The sequence below is a fragment of the Melospiza georgiana genome, chromosome 17, assembly GCF_028018845.1.
Source record: "Melospiza georgiana isolate bMelGeo1 chromosome 17, bMelGeo1.pri, whole genome shotgun sequence".
Taxonomy (NCBI): Eukaryota; Metazoa; Chordata; class Aves; order Passeriformes; family Passerellidae; genus Melospiza; species Melospiza georgiana.
The window spans coordinates 10813727-10827802 of record NC_080446.1 but is presented as its reverse complement, the minus strand read 5'-3'; the positions used below and the strand labels follow the sequence as shown (position 1 = coordinate 10827802).

General features: G+C 44.1%; 2 protein-coding genes across 2 annotated transcripts; one reads left to right on the top strand and one right to left on the bottom strand.

Annotated features, from left to right (window-relative positions):
- Positions 1-491: 491 nt before the first annotated feature.
- Positions 492-1211, top strand: LOC131090911 (uncharacterized). Its single transcript, XM_058036577.1, has one exon. The coding sequence runs from the start codon at positions 492-494 to the stop codon at positions 1209-1211; it is 720 nt and encodes a 239-aa protein (XP_057892560.1).
- Positions 1212-3706: 2495 nt separating this feature from the next.
- Positions 3707-12564, bottom strand: IFT52 (intraflagellar transport 52). Its single transcript, XM_058036504.1, has 13 exons — positions 12354-12564; positions 11451-11538; positions 11063-11192; positions 10118-10193; positions 9960-10031; positions 9496-9622; positions 8809-8895; positions 8454-8522; positions 7576-7730; positions 6484-6571; positions 5229-5337; positions 4589-4734; positions 3707-4011 (listed from the first exon to the last, which is right to left on the bottom strand). The coding sequence occupies exons 1-13, from the start codon at positions 12470-12472 to the stop codon at positions 3964-3966; spliced, it is 1314 nt and encodes a 437-aa protein (XP_057892487.1). The 5' UTR covers positions 12473-12564; the 3' UTR covers positions 3707-3963.
- Positions 12565-14076: the final 1512 nt, after the last annotated feature.

Sequence of the window (14076 nt, the reverse complement as noted above, 5' to 3'; positions counted from 1 at the left end):
TCAGGAAGGAGCTGGAGATGAGGGTTGTTGTGTGTAGGACCTAAAGTAAGATGAGAGCTGATCCTCAACCTCTCCCATCCTAGCCAGAGCCTGGTTTTGGTGCCTCCTTCTCGAATGAACTTAATTCTAGCTGGGGTGACTGGCCCTCTGACTGCAGGAATGAGGATAAAATACCTCTATCCCCTGTACAAAGCTAAGAGTAGCGATATCTAGGCTGAGGTGAAATAAAATACAACTTTAGAGAGGTTTCACAATAACCTTTGAGCAACTAACAGGCTGTGGTGGAACTGTTTTACCCTAAAAAGAGTGATAGGATGGATGCCCTCCTTCATGTCCTGGATCCTGCTCAGCTCCTTGCAAGACTGAGAGAGGATTTTGCCAGGAGTGGTCCTGCTACTGTAAGTCTGTAATCCATTGGTGAATTATACTGAACAGTAACAGGTTTATCCTGATCTTTCTCCACAAGGCAGAGAGCTGCTGGATTCTGCACCATGCTGTCCACCCAGAGGCACAGTACCAGCATTCTGACCAGAAAGGAAATCCTGGAAAATGGATTCTTGGCCAGCTCCTCCAGCCATAGCTATTCTTCTCCTGTTGTGAGCTATTACAGGGACTCTGGCAGTGCTTCCAAACACGACACCTGGGAGCTTCCTGTGGACTTGGACAACACAGCAAGTGGCAGTTCTCTGTGTGTTGTCAAGCAGGTGGAGTCTCTGAGCAGCTGTGTGATGACTGAGCTGCACAGCCTGACCCAGAGCATCTCTGACCTCAGTCTTGTCTGCTTCTGCAAGGGCCACTGTGGCCAGACCTCGCTTGAGCTCTCTGGTTTTCCCTGTGAGCACCCCAGCAGAGATGGCTGCCTGATGAATGTGGCATCACAGTACACCTCGACACCTTGCAAGAACTACAAACCACTGGAGAGCCTGCTCTTCAAGAGCTCTGAGCTGTCTGGAGATGTCTCAGCACTTGGGAAAGTGCCAGCACCCAGGTGGGACATCTCAGCAATAAAATCCTTTATGGATACCAGCATGTCCCTCGATGTCAGCTCTGAGGAGTTATGCTTACTGGAATGCTCCAAACCAGCCACATCACCCCTGGACCTGTGTTTCTGCACGATGTTCTGTGACGCTGCCGGGTGCCTGTCCCCCTCCTGGGAGGAGCAGGGATCCGCGCTGCAGCACAGAAGGTGCTGCCAGCGGCTTGAGTGGTGATGGCAGCAGTGGTGACAAGCTAAATCTGCCCACCTGGAGCGGCCGAGTCCGCACTGGTGATGGGGAATGTTTGGGCTGGTGATGGCACCCCCGAGAGCCGCAGCCTTGCTGGCTCCTCCTCCTCCCCGATCCCTCTGTTTATATGAGCACAATAAAGATCCAAACGTCTCTCTGCTGCTGGTCTCTGACTCTCGCTGCCCTCCCCCTGAACACGCAGGGCTGCTACAGCCCCACAGGGCGCAGCCTGGTGCGGAATCCTCCCAGCTGGCCGTGCCCGATCCCTCGCCCCGCCCGTCCCCGTTACCTGGCGGAGGGCTCGGGGCGGGTCCCGGCGGAGAGCGGGCAGCGGGACGCGGCTGCAGCCCCGGGGCCGTGGCTGTGGGGCCGGCGCTGCCCGCCGGGAGCGCGGGGGCGCTGCGGATCCCTCTCCGGTGCGCCGGGAAAGCACAGCCGGGGAGCGGCCCCCGGGCACCCCCGGCCTGCCTCATGCATGGTGTCACTGCTTGTCCCGGCCACCGCGCAAGGGGCGGGAAGGAAAGGAGTCCAGGCCATCGCACCCACCCATTTGAGACTTTTCACACTCTCCTGTTAGATCTCACCCCATTCGCGCAATCCTGATGTTCCTCTCCCGTCCCAGCTTACAGCAAAGAAAGGGAGGAGGAACTTGTTAAAATCAATTTTCAGGACATTTATGGTTTGCTGAATAGCCAGTGTACTGTCCCCCTTTTTTAGAGGCAGATTAAGGGGTAATCAGTTATGCTGCATGAGAGGACAGAGACAAAAAGAGAAAGCAGCAAGAGTTGCTTGTAACCAACTTTTATGAATCACAGCAGTAATTTCATTAATATATAAACTCCCTCACTAGCTCTGTGCCCAACCTGCTCCCCCTAGCCTCACCTCACCTCTTGAAAGCACACTTGTATTCCTTAGAAATTCTGTCAGTCAGCCATAAATTTTACATGTATCACGCTCCCATGACTAAAGTGTTTCTAGTTACAAAGTAAGTTTAAATACTTTCAGAGGGCCAAAGGCACAGATCTGAAAGAGAGGTAGGAGCTACATGTATCCCACACTAGCAAAAAAACATCAATTCTGAAAAAAATTGTTCTTCAGCTATCAGAGAGGCCTCAGAGACACCGAGAAAACAGGGAGCTGCTTGTATCCCCTGGCTGCTCACATGGCTTCTTTTAAACCATGTTACAACATCAGGAACAGGTGACAAAACAACTTGAAACAGGGCTGGGAAACAGAAGTTATTTACAGTTTGAAGTATAAACACCCCAGAGTACAAACCAGAGCTAAAATGAGCAAGAGGAGCACTCAGGGGCTTGGTTCAGCTGCAGCCTGTGCTGGCTGACTGATTGCTATTGATACTGCACAGGAGAAGAGATTAAGCTTGTTGTGTAAATCTGGAGCTGGACTGTAAAAAGTGCTCTGGGTGACAAACACAACCATGGCCTTAAAGGAAAACAGAGGAATAAATGAAAAATTTCCAACATGCTTCTGTGAAAGGGGAATGGCTGCAGTGGAGGAAGAGATACAAGCACTTCTGCTAATGTTATATTAGCACATCTCAACTGATCAGGAGATTTGGGGCACCTCCTTTAGAAAAGCTTGTGCCAAGATGCTATGTGAAGCATGAAGAAATGTAAAATAAAAGGTATTTGGGGAGAATAAAAAGATGAACAGATTTTTTGCAAAATTTTAAAAACCATGGCAGAGCAAGGTAAAGCACAGAAGTCACGGAAGGCCTGAGTGGGGGAAGAATTTAACAATTTGAGTGTCAGACTGACAGCCAAAAAAGTCTTTATAATGCAATTTCACCATGTTAATATAAAAAAATATCCTTGCAATAGAGGTGTGGTGTTGATGATGCTGACAAATCTTTTCTTCTCACCACTGATCTCCCTGGCTCTATTTTTGCTGTGCATTGAGCTTCAACATTTCATGGTCAATGAATTTAACCTGGATTTCCACTCCTGTGCATTACTGAACTCACTACCTCAGGGTGTGAGCTAGATATCAAATAAATGGAAGTAAAAATATTCATGAGTTACTGTGCAGTATCACAGTTTCTTAATAATGATACATTAAATCTTAAGGTTTTCATCCATGTGCTGTCCTCTCTTTTTAAAATTCTGTAGTTCCAGTCTGCTATGAGGCAGCAATTGCAACAATGTCATTATTGCTTAATTTCAAATCCTCCCCTCCCTTGGAAGAAATGTTTCTTTCTACAGTAACAAACTCACCTCTCCTTAGTTCTCTCTGGCAGAGAGACAAAAGGAGGCTGGCCTCAGGGTGATAAATGTATTTTCAGCAGCTCCTGTTGAAATTATGGCTCTATTTTATGTCCTCAGTTCACAAACCAAAATGACAACCCTTCTCACAGTGTAATTAAGGATTTCATGTACACCAGGAGAACCAACAGAAAGACTTAACTACAGGAAAACAAAAGCTGGAGCCAGAAAGAAGGACTCAAAACACATTTTCATGGTATATTATTTTTTTAATATATTAAAAAATTACAGTTTCAATAAAGAAGTAGAAAAATAAGAAATTCTTTGGAAAGTGCTTGTGAAATACAAGCAGTTCCCTAGAAGGCATTAATTATCTGAACTACCATACATAAATGATCCAAGCATCCAGTGAACTACTGAGACAGTCCCAATCAATACACTGAGAAGAGAGACTTTAAAAATGGAAAAATATACTTTCCCTAAAAGGTCTATCTCAAACTGGGGAAAGCCAGGTCTCAGGTACTGTTCTGGAATCCAGCTTCACTTGGGTCAGTATCATGTTCCTTAAGTAAGGGAAGAGGAAGGAAAAAAAAAGAAGAAAAAAGAGCTTTAAAAACAGGGCAGAACTGCAAGATTTTTGGCTTAAATAGATTACATGTGAAACAGGCAATTCATGTTAGCACAAACTGCAGCTCTGCCAATATGCTCCAAATACACTTTGAACTATTAAATTTGCTATGAAGAATTCTTTCAGCACAGCTGCATTTCAGTGCAGCCCCTGAGGAGCAATGCTGGTCACCTCTGCACTGCAGTACTGGCCAGAGCACTGAACACTCCTGAGGACTCCCTGCTCTCACTCAGGCACCAGCAATGAACTGGATTTAGCTGCAATTACAAACTACACTTGCATGTACTAATCCCCCAATTAAAAGAAATGAGAGACTTAATAAATTGAGCAGTACATGTTTTATGGAGATTAACAGCCATAAGTACTCTGGATCACACTTCACTGCTCTCATTTATTGCACAGCTAATGTCTTACATCACCTCTTGCCTGTGACAAGTGTAGCTGCTACAATGACACACCACCCTCACTGCTGCTACAAGCAACTACTCACTTGTAATTGTTATTAAAAATACCTGATTCAGTTTCTTAAACTCAACCACTTGGAAGAAGATGTGCTCCAGGATATATTTGGCATCTTGCTTGTCCTTTGGGAGTTCACTGGTCACTCCCAGGATGTCGCCGCATTTCCGCACGTAGAACTCCAGGTCATCGTCAGTGCCTAAACAAGCACCCAGGGAAGAAGGCAGGTGAGTGTCACACATCTGGAACAGCTGGCCAAAAACCTGCTCTGAATCTCCATTTGCTGTTGGCATCCTGGGAGGTTCAGTCCCATCACTAAGCTCAGTGGACCAGCCATGATGTATTCCTGCAGCCAGTACTGCTCATCTTTATGTGTTTAGAATAATCTTAACATTTTAACTTCAAAGCATAAAAAGGATGTGAAATTTATCAGCCAGAGTGCACAAAGCAATTTATGCACAATATAGGAAATAGCAGGCAGAAGCATGATAAAATGTCATGTAACAGACAAAATATAATTTCATGGTACATAAAGTTGCACTATTAATTTCCAAAGCTTTTCAATTTCTTAAATCAGGATAAGGGCAGTAGATTTTCCTAAATGAGGTCCATGCATTAGAATTAAATATAACAATTTTCCCCTGAAAAAAATGGACTTTTATTTTAAATGTGCAAACAATCTGCTCCACCTACATTTGTTTGTGATCTCTGCAAGACGTGCTTTCTCTGAGGAAAACGTTTCATCCAAGTCAAACAGCTCCAGAGCAGGAGGAGGCAATTCTTTGAAAGCAGGTGGGAAAACCTTGGACAGAAACAGCAGCATGCTTGATTGCCACATTTGTTTCTTATACTTTGTAGATCTCTAAGACAATAGTTTTGAACTTATATTGGATTTGAAGAAACCCTTTAAAAAGTCAAAAGCAACTCCAAAGCCATGGAACCAAGTGGCACCATTTGAAAATCCCATTTTTATGTTGTAAAAATAACTGAACATTCCAAAAGAATTTAGCCACATGTATGCCAGAATCATCACCCAGCATCCCAACTAGACATTCTTATTTGCAGTTTCAGTTTTGCTCCATGAGACCCAGGTGATGGCTGAGAGCTGAGGAACTAAATTAGCCCTAACACCTCACTGAAAACATACTGACATCAATTCTGGTCAGAGAATTTCTGTTTCATGCAGGCACCATTTATGTCACAAGCTGAACTTGGGTTTTTAAAAAGCAGTGAAGGAGACACCACTTTCAGTTGCACTCCTGAAGCTCTAAAGGATCCCAGGGATGCTTTCTCAGTGGTCAGGGTAAAGCAGGATGGAACAATGGTGCCAAAATTCAGATACTGAGAGATTCCTGCCTTCTGAAGTGAGTTTGACACAACCATAGCTTGTGTTGTTGCTGTCAGCCCAAACATTGCTGGTTAAAGTTTGATCAGCTCCTGCTGTAAAAGACCAAAGCTCCACTTTCTGCTTCCCCTGAGGATCTGGGAGATGGAGGCAGAGCAGGACAGACTGGCTCCTCCCTGGCAGCAGGCAGTGCAGTACCTTCACCAGCACAGCTTTCTCAAATACCACATTCTGTTTTCACTGGGAAGGCTGAGCCACCTCTCAGGACTGGGAGCAGCTACTCATCAAAGGCTCACCACACAAAGATTCTGTTTTGGTACCACACACTACATTTTGAAGCTCTTTTAATAAATTAGAAGTGTAAATGAGTGCTCTTTCCTAAAAGATAGGCCCTGCAGTGTAGTCAGCTCCCAAGTGATTAGTTATTGCTACAGCATTTCTCACTACTTCTTTTACAGAACCATGGAAATGACATACAGAGACTCTGCATGAAACAAATGAAATAGAGACTCATTAAGGTTGGAACAGACATCCAAGATTATCAAGTCCAACTTTCATGGGGAAGGGTTCTCCCTGTAATATACAAGGAAGAAAATTACTCACAGCTGGCTGGAGCACAGGTAGTGGAGTCTCAAATTCAGGCTGAATGAGTTGGAGGGGTTCATGTTTCATATTCAGCTCTTCATAAGCTCTGCAGCACAGAAAATTTCCAAGTATGAGGAAAAAAGTGATACCACATCTATTTCCACTAGCAGGCTATAGAGATGGATTTTTGTGAACACATCAGCATCAAAGTTTTGCAATGTAACAGCACAAAAAAATGAGATGTCAATTTTATAAGGACCTCAGAAAACTACAGATCAGTAATAAATAACTTCTACAGTAAGAAAATTACAGTTGTGACAGGGGAAGATGATAGGTGGATATATAAGGTGACTAAAAAATCACAGCTCAATTCTACAATTGACTTTTAGCAGGATGAACACAGATGAAGGAAAAGTGATCCAGCACAAAATAAGCAGAACTGAGATTTCAGAAAAGTTTATAAGGAAGTCAATAACCAGAAGTTACTTTTTAAAGAAGTATTTGTTATGGGGTCAGAAGGGAGATCCTGTGTATTCACAACTAGTGAAAATACAAGAAATAGAGAGTAAGAAGAAAAAGTGTCCCCAGCAGAGTGGAGTTTATGGAATCTGTGTTAAGCTGCTACTACTCAAAGTGTTCAGACATGATCTGGGTAACAGGGGAGTTATGATGGACAAAACTGAGAGAGACAAAAACTGGTGAAACTGAGCAGCTGATACACCTCAAAACACAATTATTGGGAAATGCAGAGGTGACTGAAACACAGCGTCCAGTAAATGCCAAGTAATTCAAAAGTGGAAAAACGAGCAGTTCTCAGTTACCACTCCAGAAAGTGCCCAACTTCACTGCAGACATTTCTCAAAATATCAAATCAATGAATCTCATGTAGTCAGAAAAAAAAAGGAGAAAAGAAGGCCAGAAACTACAGCTAAGACAAGAAGCAAGAGAAAACATCATTGCCACACTGTACAAATCTATTTTCTGGTACATCCATATTCAAAATGCTCATTCCTTCCTGCTCTTAAGGAGACACAGTTTAAGCACAAACAGAAAATGCAGAACACCAAATGGAATAAATAAATAAGTAATAAGAAAATTACAGCTGCTGACTTGATAACTGAAGGGAGGGCAGTTGTGTCCAGCTGATAAAGGGATGTATCAAAGAGCTTTGTGAAGTCTCTGGGGTTCTCATCTCCCTCCTGCAGGCACACTCGCAGCTGCTCGGAGAGCGCGGCCGTGTCTGGGAGCACGGTGTAGTCTGAAATCTGAGCACACAGACATACAGACACACACCCCTGGCATCTGAAATGGCCAACCCATTCCTATTGTCCCTTTCTACCTCATATCTCACCTAAAATCTCTCTTAGAAATAAATATTTCACTCTTTCTTTGTTTTCACTCTGGCCCTTTGCAGTGCAGCTCACTAGATCAGTAACTGTGCCACCTCTTCTCTCAGCTGTAAAGCTACACAACAATCCTATTTGCATTTCTGTTAATTCTTTAAAACAGACAGCTTACTAATCAACTGTGCAAACTGCTGGTTTTTATGCACACAGAGTATACATTTTAATCACAAAAAGATATTTCCAAATAAAAAAAGCATTTGTATACAACTAAAACTGACACACAGGTTGATTCCTGCTCACACACAGAAAATCTGCCTTTCCTTCCTGCACATTCCTCTTGTCTCAGGGCTCAGAGTGAAGTGCAAACTCATCACACTGCAGCAGTCCATCTCATAAACATGGGCAAATTGGAAAGAGACCTTCACAAGTTATATGTGATGATGAATAGCAATCTAAGGCTGAGTGGTACCATGAATTTTTACACCTGAGCCATCTGTCTACTCAATCTTAGGCCATGAATAAAGGTTGTGCAACAACAGCAGCACCCATCCTGCTGTTAACCACTCTGTGATGAACACAGGGTGTGCCAAGACCAGTGCTGATCCCACTGCTCTTTACCTCCTTGTGATGGATCTGTCTTACCTCAGGGTCCTCCATATCCATCTGGTTTAAGTGGATATCTGATGTTGTGAGCCACTGGAAAAGCACATCCTGGGGAAGGGCAAAACTCAATTACTTTCAGGAGCATCCAAGTAATCTCATTCTATGCTTAAATATTCCTATTAAATCTATTAAATAACATACCATGAAAAAAAAAAAAAAGATAATAAATCAAAGAATATCTCTTAGTATTGGCTAAGAATTCCCATACTGAATTCATTTCATAGCTGTCTTGCTCTAAAATGAAGCTGAGCCTGGAGTGCTTTACAAATGTTGTGAAGATACAAAAAGGTGTTTTCAAAGATAAAAAAAAACCTCCCAAAAAACTCCAACTTACCATGATCTTACCATTTTCTTCTTTATCTAAATACTGATCACTGAACATGTGGGAAGATCCCAGGGCTGCCATCTTTCCACCTTTACTCTACCAAGAAAGAATACAATATAGCAAAAATTCCTTCCAAATCACAGCTTTAGAGGCGATTGTTATTGCACTGCATTACTTGTCTACATAGTAAAAAAATGCATTGTCCACATAGTAAAAAACTGCATTAACTTGTTCACATTCATTAACAATATCAATCCTGTGCTTGTAACTCTTTATTATTAAATTTCTGAATTTATTTTTATAAATTAACAGGGCTGGATGAGTAAAATAATATATGAAAAATCTACTGGTTCCAAGGTGAGAACCTTGGAATTCAATGTGCTGTACTTACAGAGTTAGGGACAATCTTATTTAATAAATTATTAGTAAAACAGCAGAAAAACCTCAAAACTTTAAAGAATTAAAGACATCCACCAGCCAACCAAAAAAATATGTAATCTTTTCTGACCACTTCATTAATTCTCCTCTGAGTCCTATGCAAAGTTTACCATAAAAAAAGTCAGGAGTCAGTGGGCTCATCTGGAGTTTGCAGATACATCAAAAACTGAGGTGGGTTTGTAAGTAGCCCCAAAAGATCCACTCACAGTCTCTGTGTGGGGCAGGGGGAATGCAGGGAGGGCCTCAGGCAGCTCATACCTCATGCTGATAGAAAGCCAGGACAGGCCTGTTGAGTGGGAAGCAGACAGACCCTGTGGACAGGATTGCCACTGCTGGCTTCATCACATTCAGTGTGGCTCCAAAAGGGTAAACAAAGGTGAGAGCTCTGCAGGAAATACAGGAATTCCATAAGCACCTGCATGCACCAGGCAGGCTGGGCAGATTCACAGAACTCAAACTGAAACCCACAGACTAGAGGCCAACAAGATCTGGTCATGAGAACAATAATTCCTTTCCAAACCTATCCCTCCTGCTCCTTCAGAGGTTACCAAGCTCTACTAAACAGATTCTCCTTCCCAGATATAACCTAAGAAGCACAAGAACATAAGAAATGCATTAGAAAACCTCACCATAAGCACAGAGTACTGCTGCTAATCCCAAACCTGCCAATTCTGAGGTGTTCTACACATTTTCACAGCAGTTTCCTCAGAGAAAACACTTACTGTGAGTCATGGCCCCTTCCATCTTCATCTGCTGTCTCCAGCACTGTTTTCTTTGCAGCTTCACTGATTCCCCTACAAGATATTGAAAAACAAGCCTTACTGAAAACAATCCAGTTTACAAGAGTTTACTGTGAAGATTCCCATACCCCAAAACTCACCTGTTCAAAACTCCATCAGAGATTAGGGCTTCTTTAGGGTGGTGGTACTTGTAATACACATTTCGTACTACAGCATCTTGAAAAAAGAAAAAAATATAGAAATTGACATCTCAGCTGATCAGTGTGTTAGATTTAGCAAAGAAAAACTAGTTTAGCTCTTGGATTCCCTGGGTGTTTGCTTTGAACACCACAAATCTGTCATGCTTTTAACACCACAAAACTGAAATCAGCCTTTACTATTGTTTCCTTTTGGATAGAATAGATTTAGGATAGGAATATGTTTGCAAATTAAAAAAAAAAAAAATACAGAAAGTTAAGCACATCACCATCTTCTGCAAAGCAAAAGAGACAAAAAGATGATCCAGTTAAAGCAGCCTGGATCAACTTTTACAACTTCATTTTTATGCATCTTCCAAATACTTGATTAATTGAGTCCTATTGATGTAAAAAAAGGCATGGTCTAGAAAAGCCACCAAAGGCCCCAAATATTTCATGTACATTGACACACACTTGCCTTGGGTTGTTGGGTTTTTTTTCCATATTGGCAGCACAAAACTAATGAGTGATATATTTTATTGGTCTGCTAAAGAAAAGTGCCACTTCTTATTCAGCGTGAGCATTAAGTGATTCAATCCTTTAAAACATATGGAAAATGTTCTAAATTAATGGCTTTTTAACCAAGAAATTTCCCTAAAATTATTTTTTTTAGTAAATTAAAACTAACAACTACAGCAAAGGAATGGAAATGGCCAAGTTGCCCATGCACTCTGTCCATGGAAAGCCTTTGCTGTGCTTCAATATTACCTTGTCATGTGCATGCAGATTTAAAGAAAAAAATCTTTTAGATCAAAAGATCCTTTGTGAGAAAGATCTGCTTGGCTTGTATCCACAAAGGCTGAACCTGCTCTTTTCAATTTTCAAATTGATGACTAAAAGTAGCATTACCATTATTGAAAATGATCCCATATTCTTCTAACAAGAAGTTAATGTTTGTGCCATTCCGGGACTCTCCACCTTCTCTGAGCATCACCAGGATGGCCCCACCATCCTCCAGGAATTTCTTCAGAACAGAAAACTAGAAATCAACAAAGATCCAGAAAACAAACAAACATGAGAAGCTGCACACAAAACTGCATGAAGTTATATTGAGATGAGGGGAGAGGAATTGTTTTGACTGCTTGCATTTAACTTTGCCCTATAAGAAAAACATTCAAATTCCAATGTATATAAACTGATTTAAAGTAGCATTACAGCAAAGTCTTCTGCCTTGTTCTTTTCTACTTAAGCAAATTTTAAAACATAACTAACTTGAAAACAATTATTGACTTCTTACCTCATCAGCACTGAACTTCTCTCTTGGTCCTGCTGTAATCCACAATTTCACCCCAAACAGTCTCTCAGAAGTGATCTCATCTTTTAAGCTATGAATAGATTAATAAAGACACACATTATTCTTGGATACAGTCCTGAACCACAACTTTTTCCTCTTGTTTTTTTTTATAAAGGAATTGCAAATGAACACAAAGCAAATCACTTCAGTCACTTCACATCCTTTTATCTGGGTTTAAAGTTGACAACTTGAGCAAAAATAACCCTTAAAAATGCCAACCAGCTAAACAGCAACGCTCCTCTGACAAGGCACTGTGCCAGATCCAGAACTGCTGCAAGCTGTCACAGCTGCTATTAAACTTTGCACCTGAGGAGCTTCCTGTTATTTTTCTTTTTCTTCTTTTTGGTCTGGCCACATTCCAAAGAATAAGATGAGGTGGAAGGGACCCACTGAGCCCATGGGACTGTCCCTGCACAGACACCCCGACAGCCCCACCCTGGGCATCCCTGGCAGCCTCAGGGCCGTGCCCATTCCCTGGGGAGCCTGGGCAGTGCCAGCACCCTCTGGGGACGAGCCTTTCCCTGATATCCTCTCCCAAACAGCTCATGCCGTATTTTGCAGTGATCAGATAAACGGTACCATCCACAGACCCACAAACCTGTATGAAGAGCCTCATCCTTACAACTCACACTCCATCTCCTCCAGGTGAGCTGCAGCTCCCAAGAACCACGCACAGCATCCCACAGGGGCAGAAGATGCAACAGGGCGCCATCAACGCGAGAGAGCGACCTCAGCTCACGACAAACACCCCAAAGGCCACTCGGGTGCCCACACACCCCCAAAGGCCATTCGGCTGCTCACACACCCCCGCCGGGGCCTCTCCGCGCCCCGAGAGCCGCCCCTCACCTCAGCACCTTCCAGCTGCCGCGCAGCCTTTTCCGCAGGGCCTTGTAGCCGCCGGCCGGCGTGAAGCTCTCGCCCTTGGAGGCGTTGAACACTATGGCATTGCGCGGGCCGCTCTCCATAGGCTCCCCCGGGGCTGCCGGAGGGCTCCGGGGAGCAGCGGGCAAGCGCCAGCGCCCCGGCCGCCCGCGGGTCCCCAACGAGCCCCCGCCGTGCCGCCGTCACCACGCGCGCCCTAGCAACGCACCGGCCGGACGCATGCGCGGGGGGCGTTTCCCCCCCTCTCGAGTGCAGAGGTCGCCGCAATGGTTCGCTCCAGTCGCCGGCAAGGAAAGGGGCGGGACGGAACCACTGCGGAGGGCGGGGGGATGGGACGGGGCGGTGCGCTCCCGCCCTTCCTGAGCCTCAGTCCGCGCCTGTCGGGGCTCGGCGCAGTCCCGCTGTCCTGAACCCCTCTTTGCGTTTCTGGGCCATTGATTTTTGCTTGTATCAAAAATCCCAATCCTGACAGCTGCAGGTTCATCCCTGTGAGGCTGGGCACAGGGCGGCCTGAGGAGCTGTGGCTGCCCCTGGATCCCTGGAAGTATCCAAGGCCCGGCTGGATGAGGTTTAGAGCAGTAGAAGGTATCCCTGCCCCTGGCCTTTAAGATCCTCAACCCTTCCATGATGCTGTGATCAGCTTAAATTAGGGAATTCCTCTTTAATTTAAACGCAGCAGTGTTAGTCACTTTCTGCATGCAGCCCCACACCCTCCTTCCCCTCTTATCCAGGACACCCAGAGAAGCACATGAGTGTTTGCAACTTTAATATAAACAATGTCATATTTCCAATGACTTCAGCATATACAAGATCGAGCCTGATAAAAAAAAAAAAACCAAAACACACAGTGGTACCAAGCACAAGGTTCCCCACAGCACAAGCATCACACAGCTTTTAGAAAGCCCCCTGTTTATCCCCATGTTGCTCTGAGCCCCCTCTCCTCCCCACAGCAACAGCACAGAACAGCTTAAAAAGAAATGTGGGAAGTGACATTCAATGAGTACACCAGCTTTTAAATTAAGGCAGAATAAATAACTGTTCCACATGAGTGATGGGCATTTTCAGGTGAGTGCTGGAGCATGGCCACCACTTCTTGTTCACTGCCCTGTGATCATCACAGTAGTGTTGGTGTGCTTGGGGCAGGTCAAGCACAGGCTGTGAAAGCACCCTCCCCCCCAACCAGAGTTCAGCTATAAAGTTATTTTTATTTTTCCAAGCAACTCCATCTCTTTCTCCACCCCTTCCTTGATCTGGGATTTTCCTCCTACACATTGGCTCCTCCATCACAGCCTCGTTGTTGCTTCAGTAGCATCCCAATCCTGGGCCAGAAAGATAATCCACTCACTTTGAGGAGATCAGACTGGCATGAAAGGCCACAGTGCAGTTCAGGACTTAAAAATCTGCAGCTCCCTTTGGAACAATAACTGATGAACAGAGTTTTTCACTCGGCCCAGGATGACCAGCTGGAGTGACAGAGTAAGGGAAGGAAGCCACTGTTCATGGTGATGTGAAGAGTTTCCTTTTCTGTTCAGGGCTTTGAGAAAGACATTGGGCATAGCTCCACAAAAGAAAGTAAAATAAATGTGTCCAGTTACAGGGACATGTCTGTTATGTGGATGGCACATACCTCAACCATAAATATAACCACAGAGTGAATGCAATTCTGCCGAGTAACACAAGACACTCA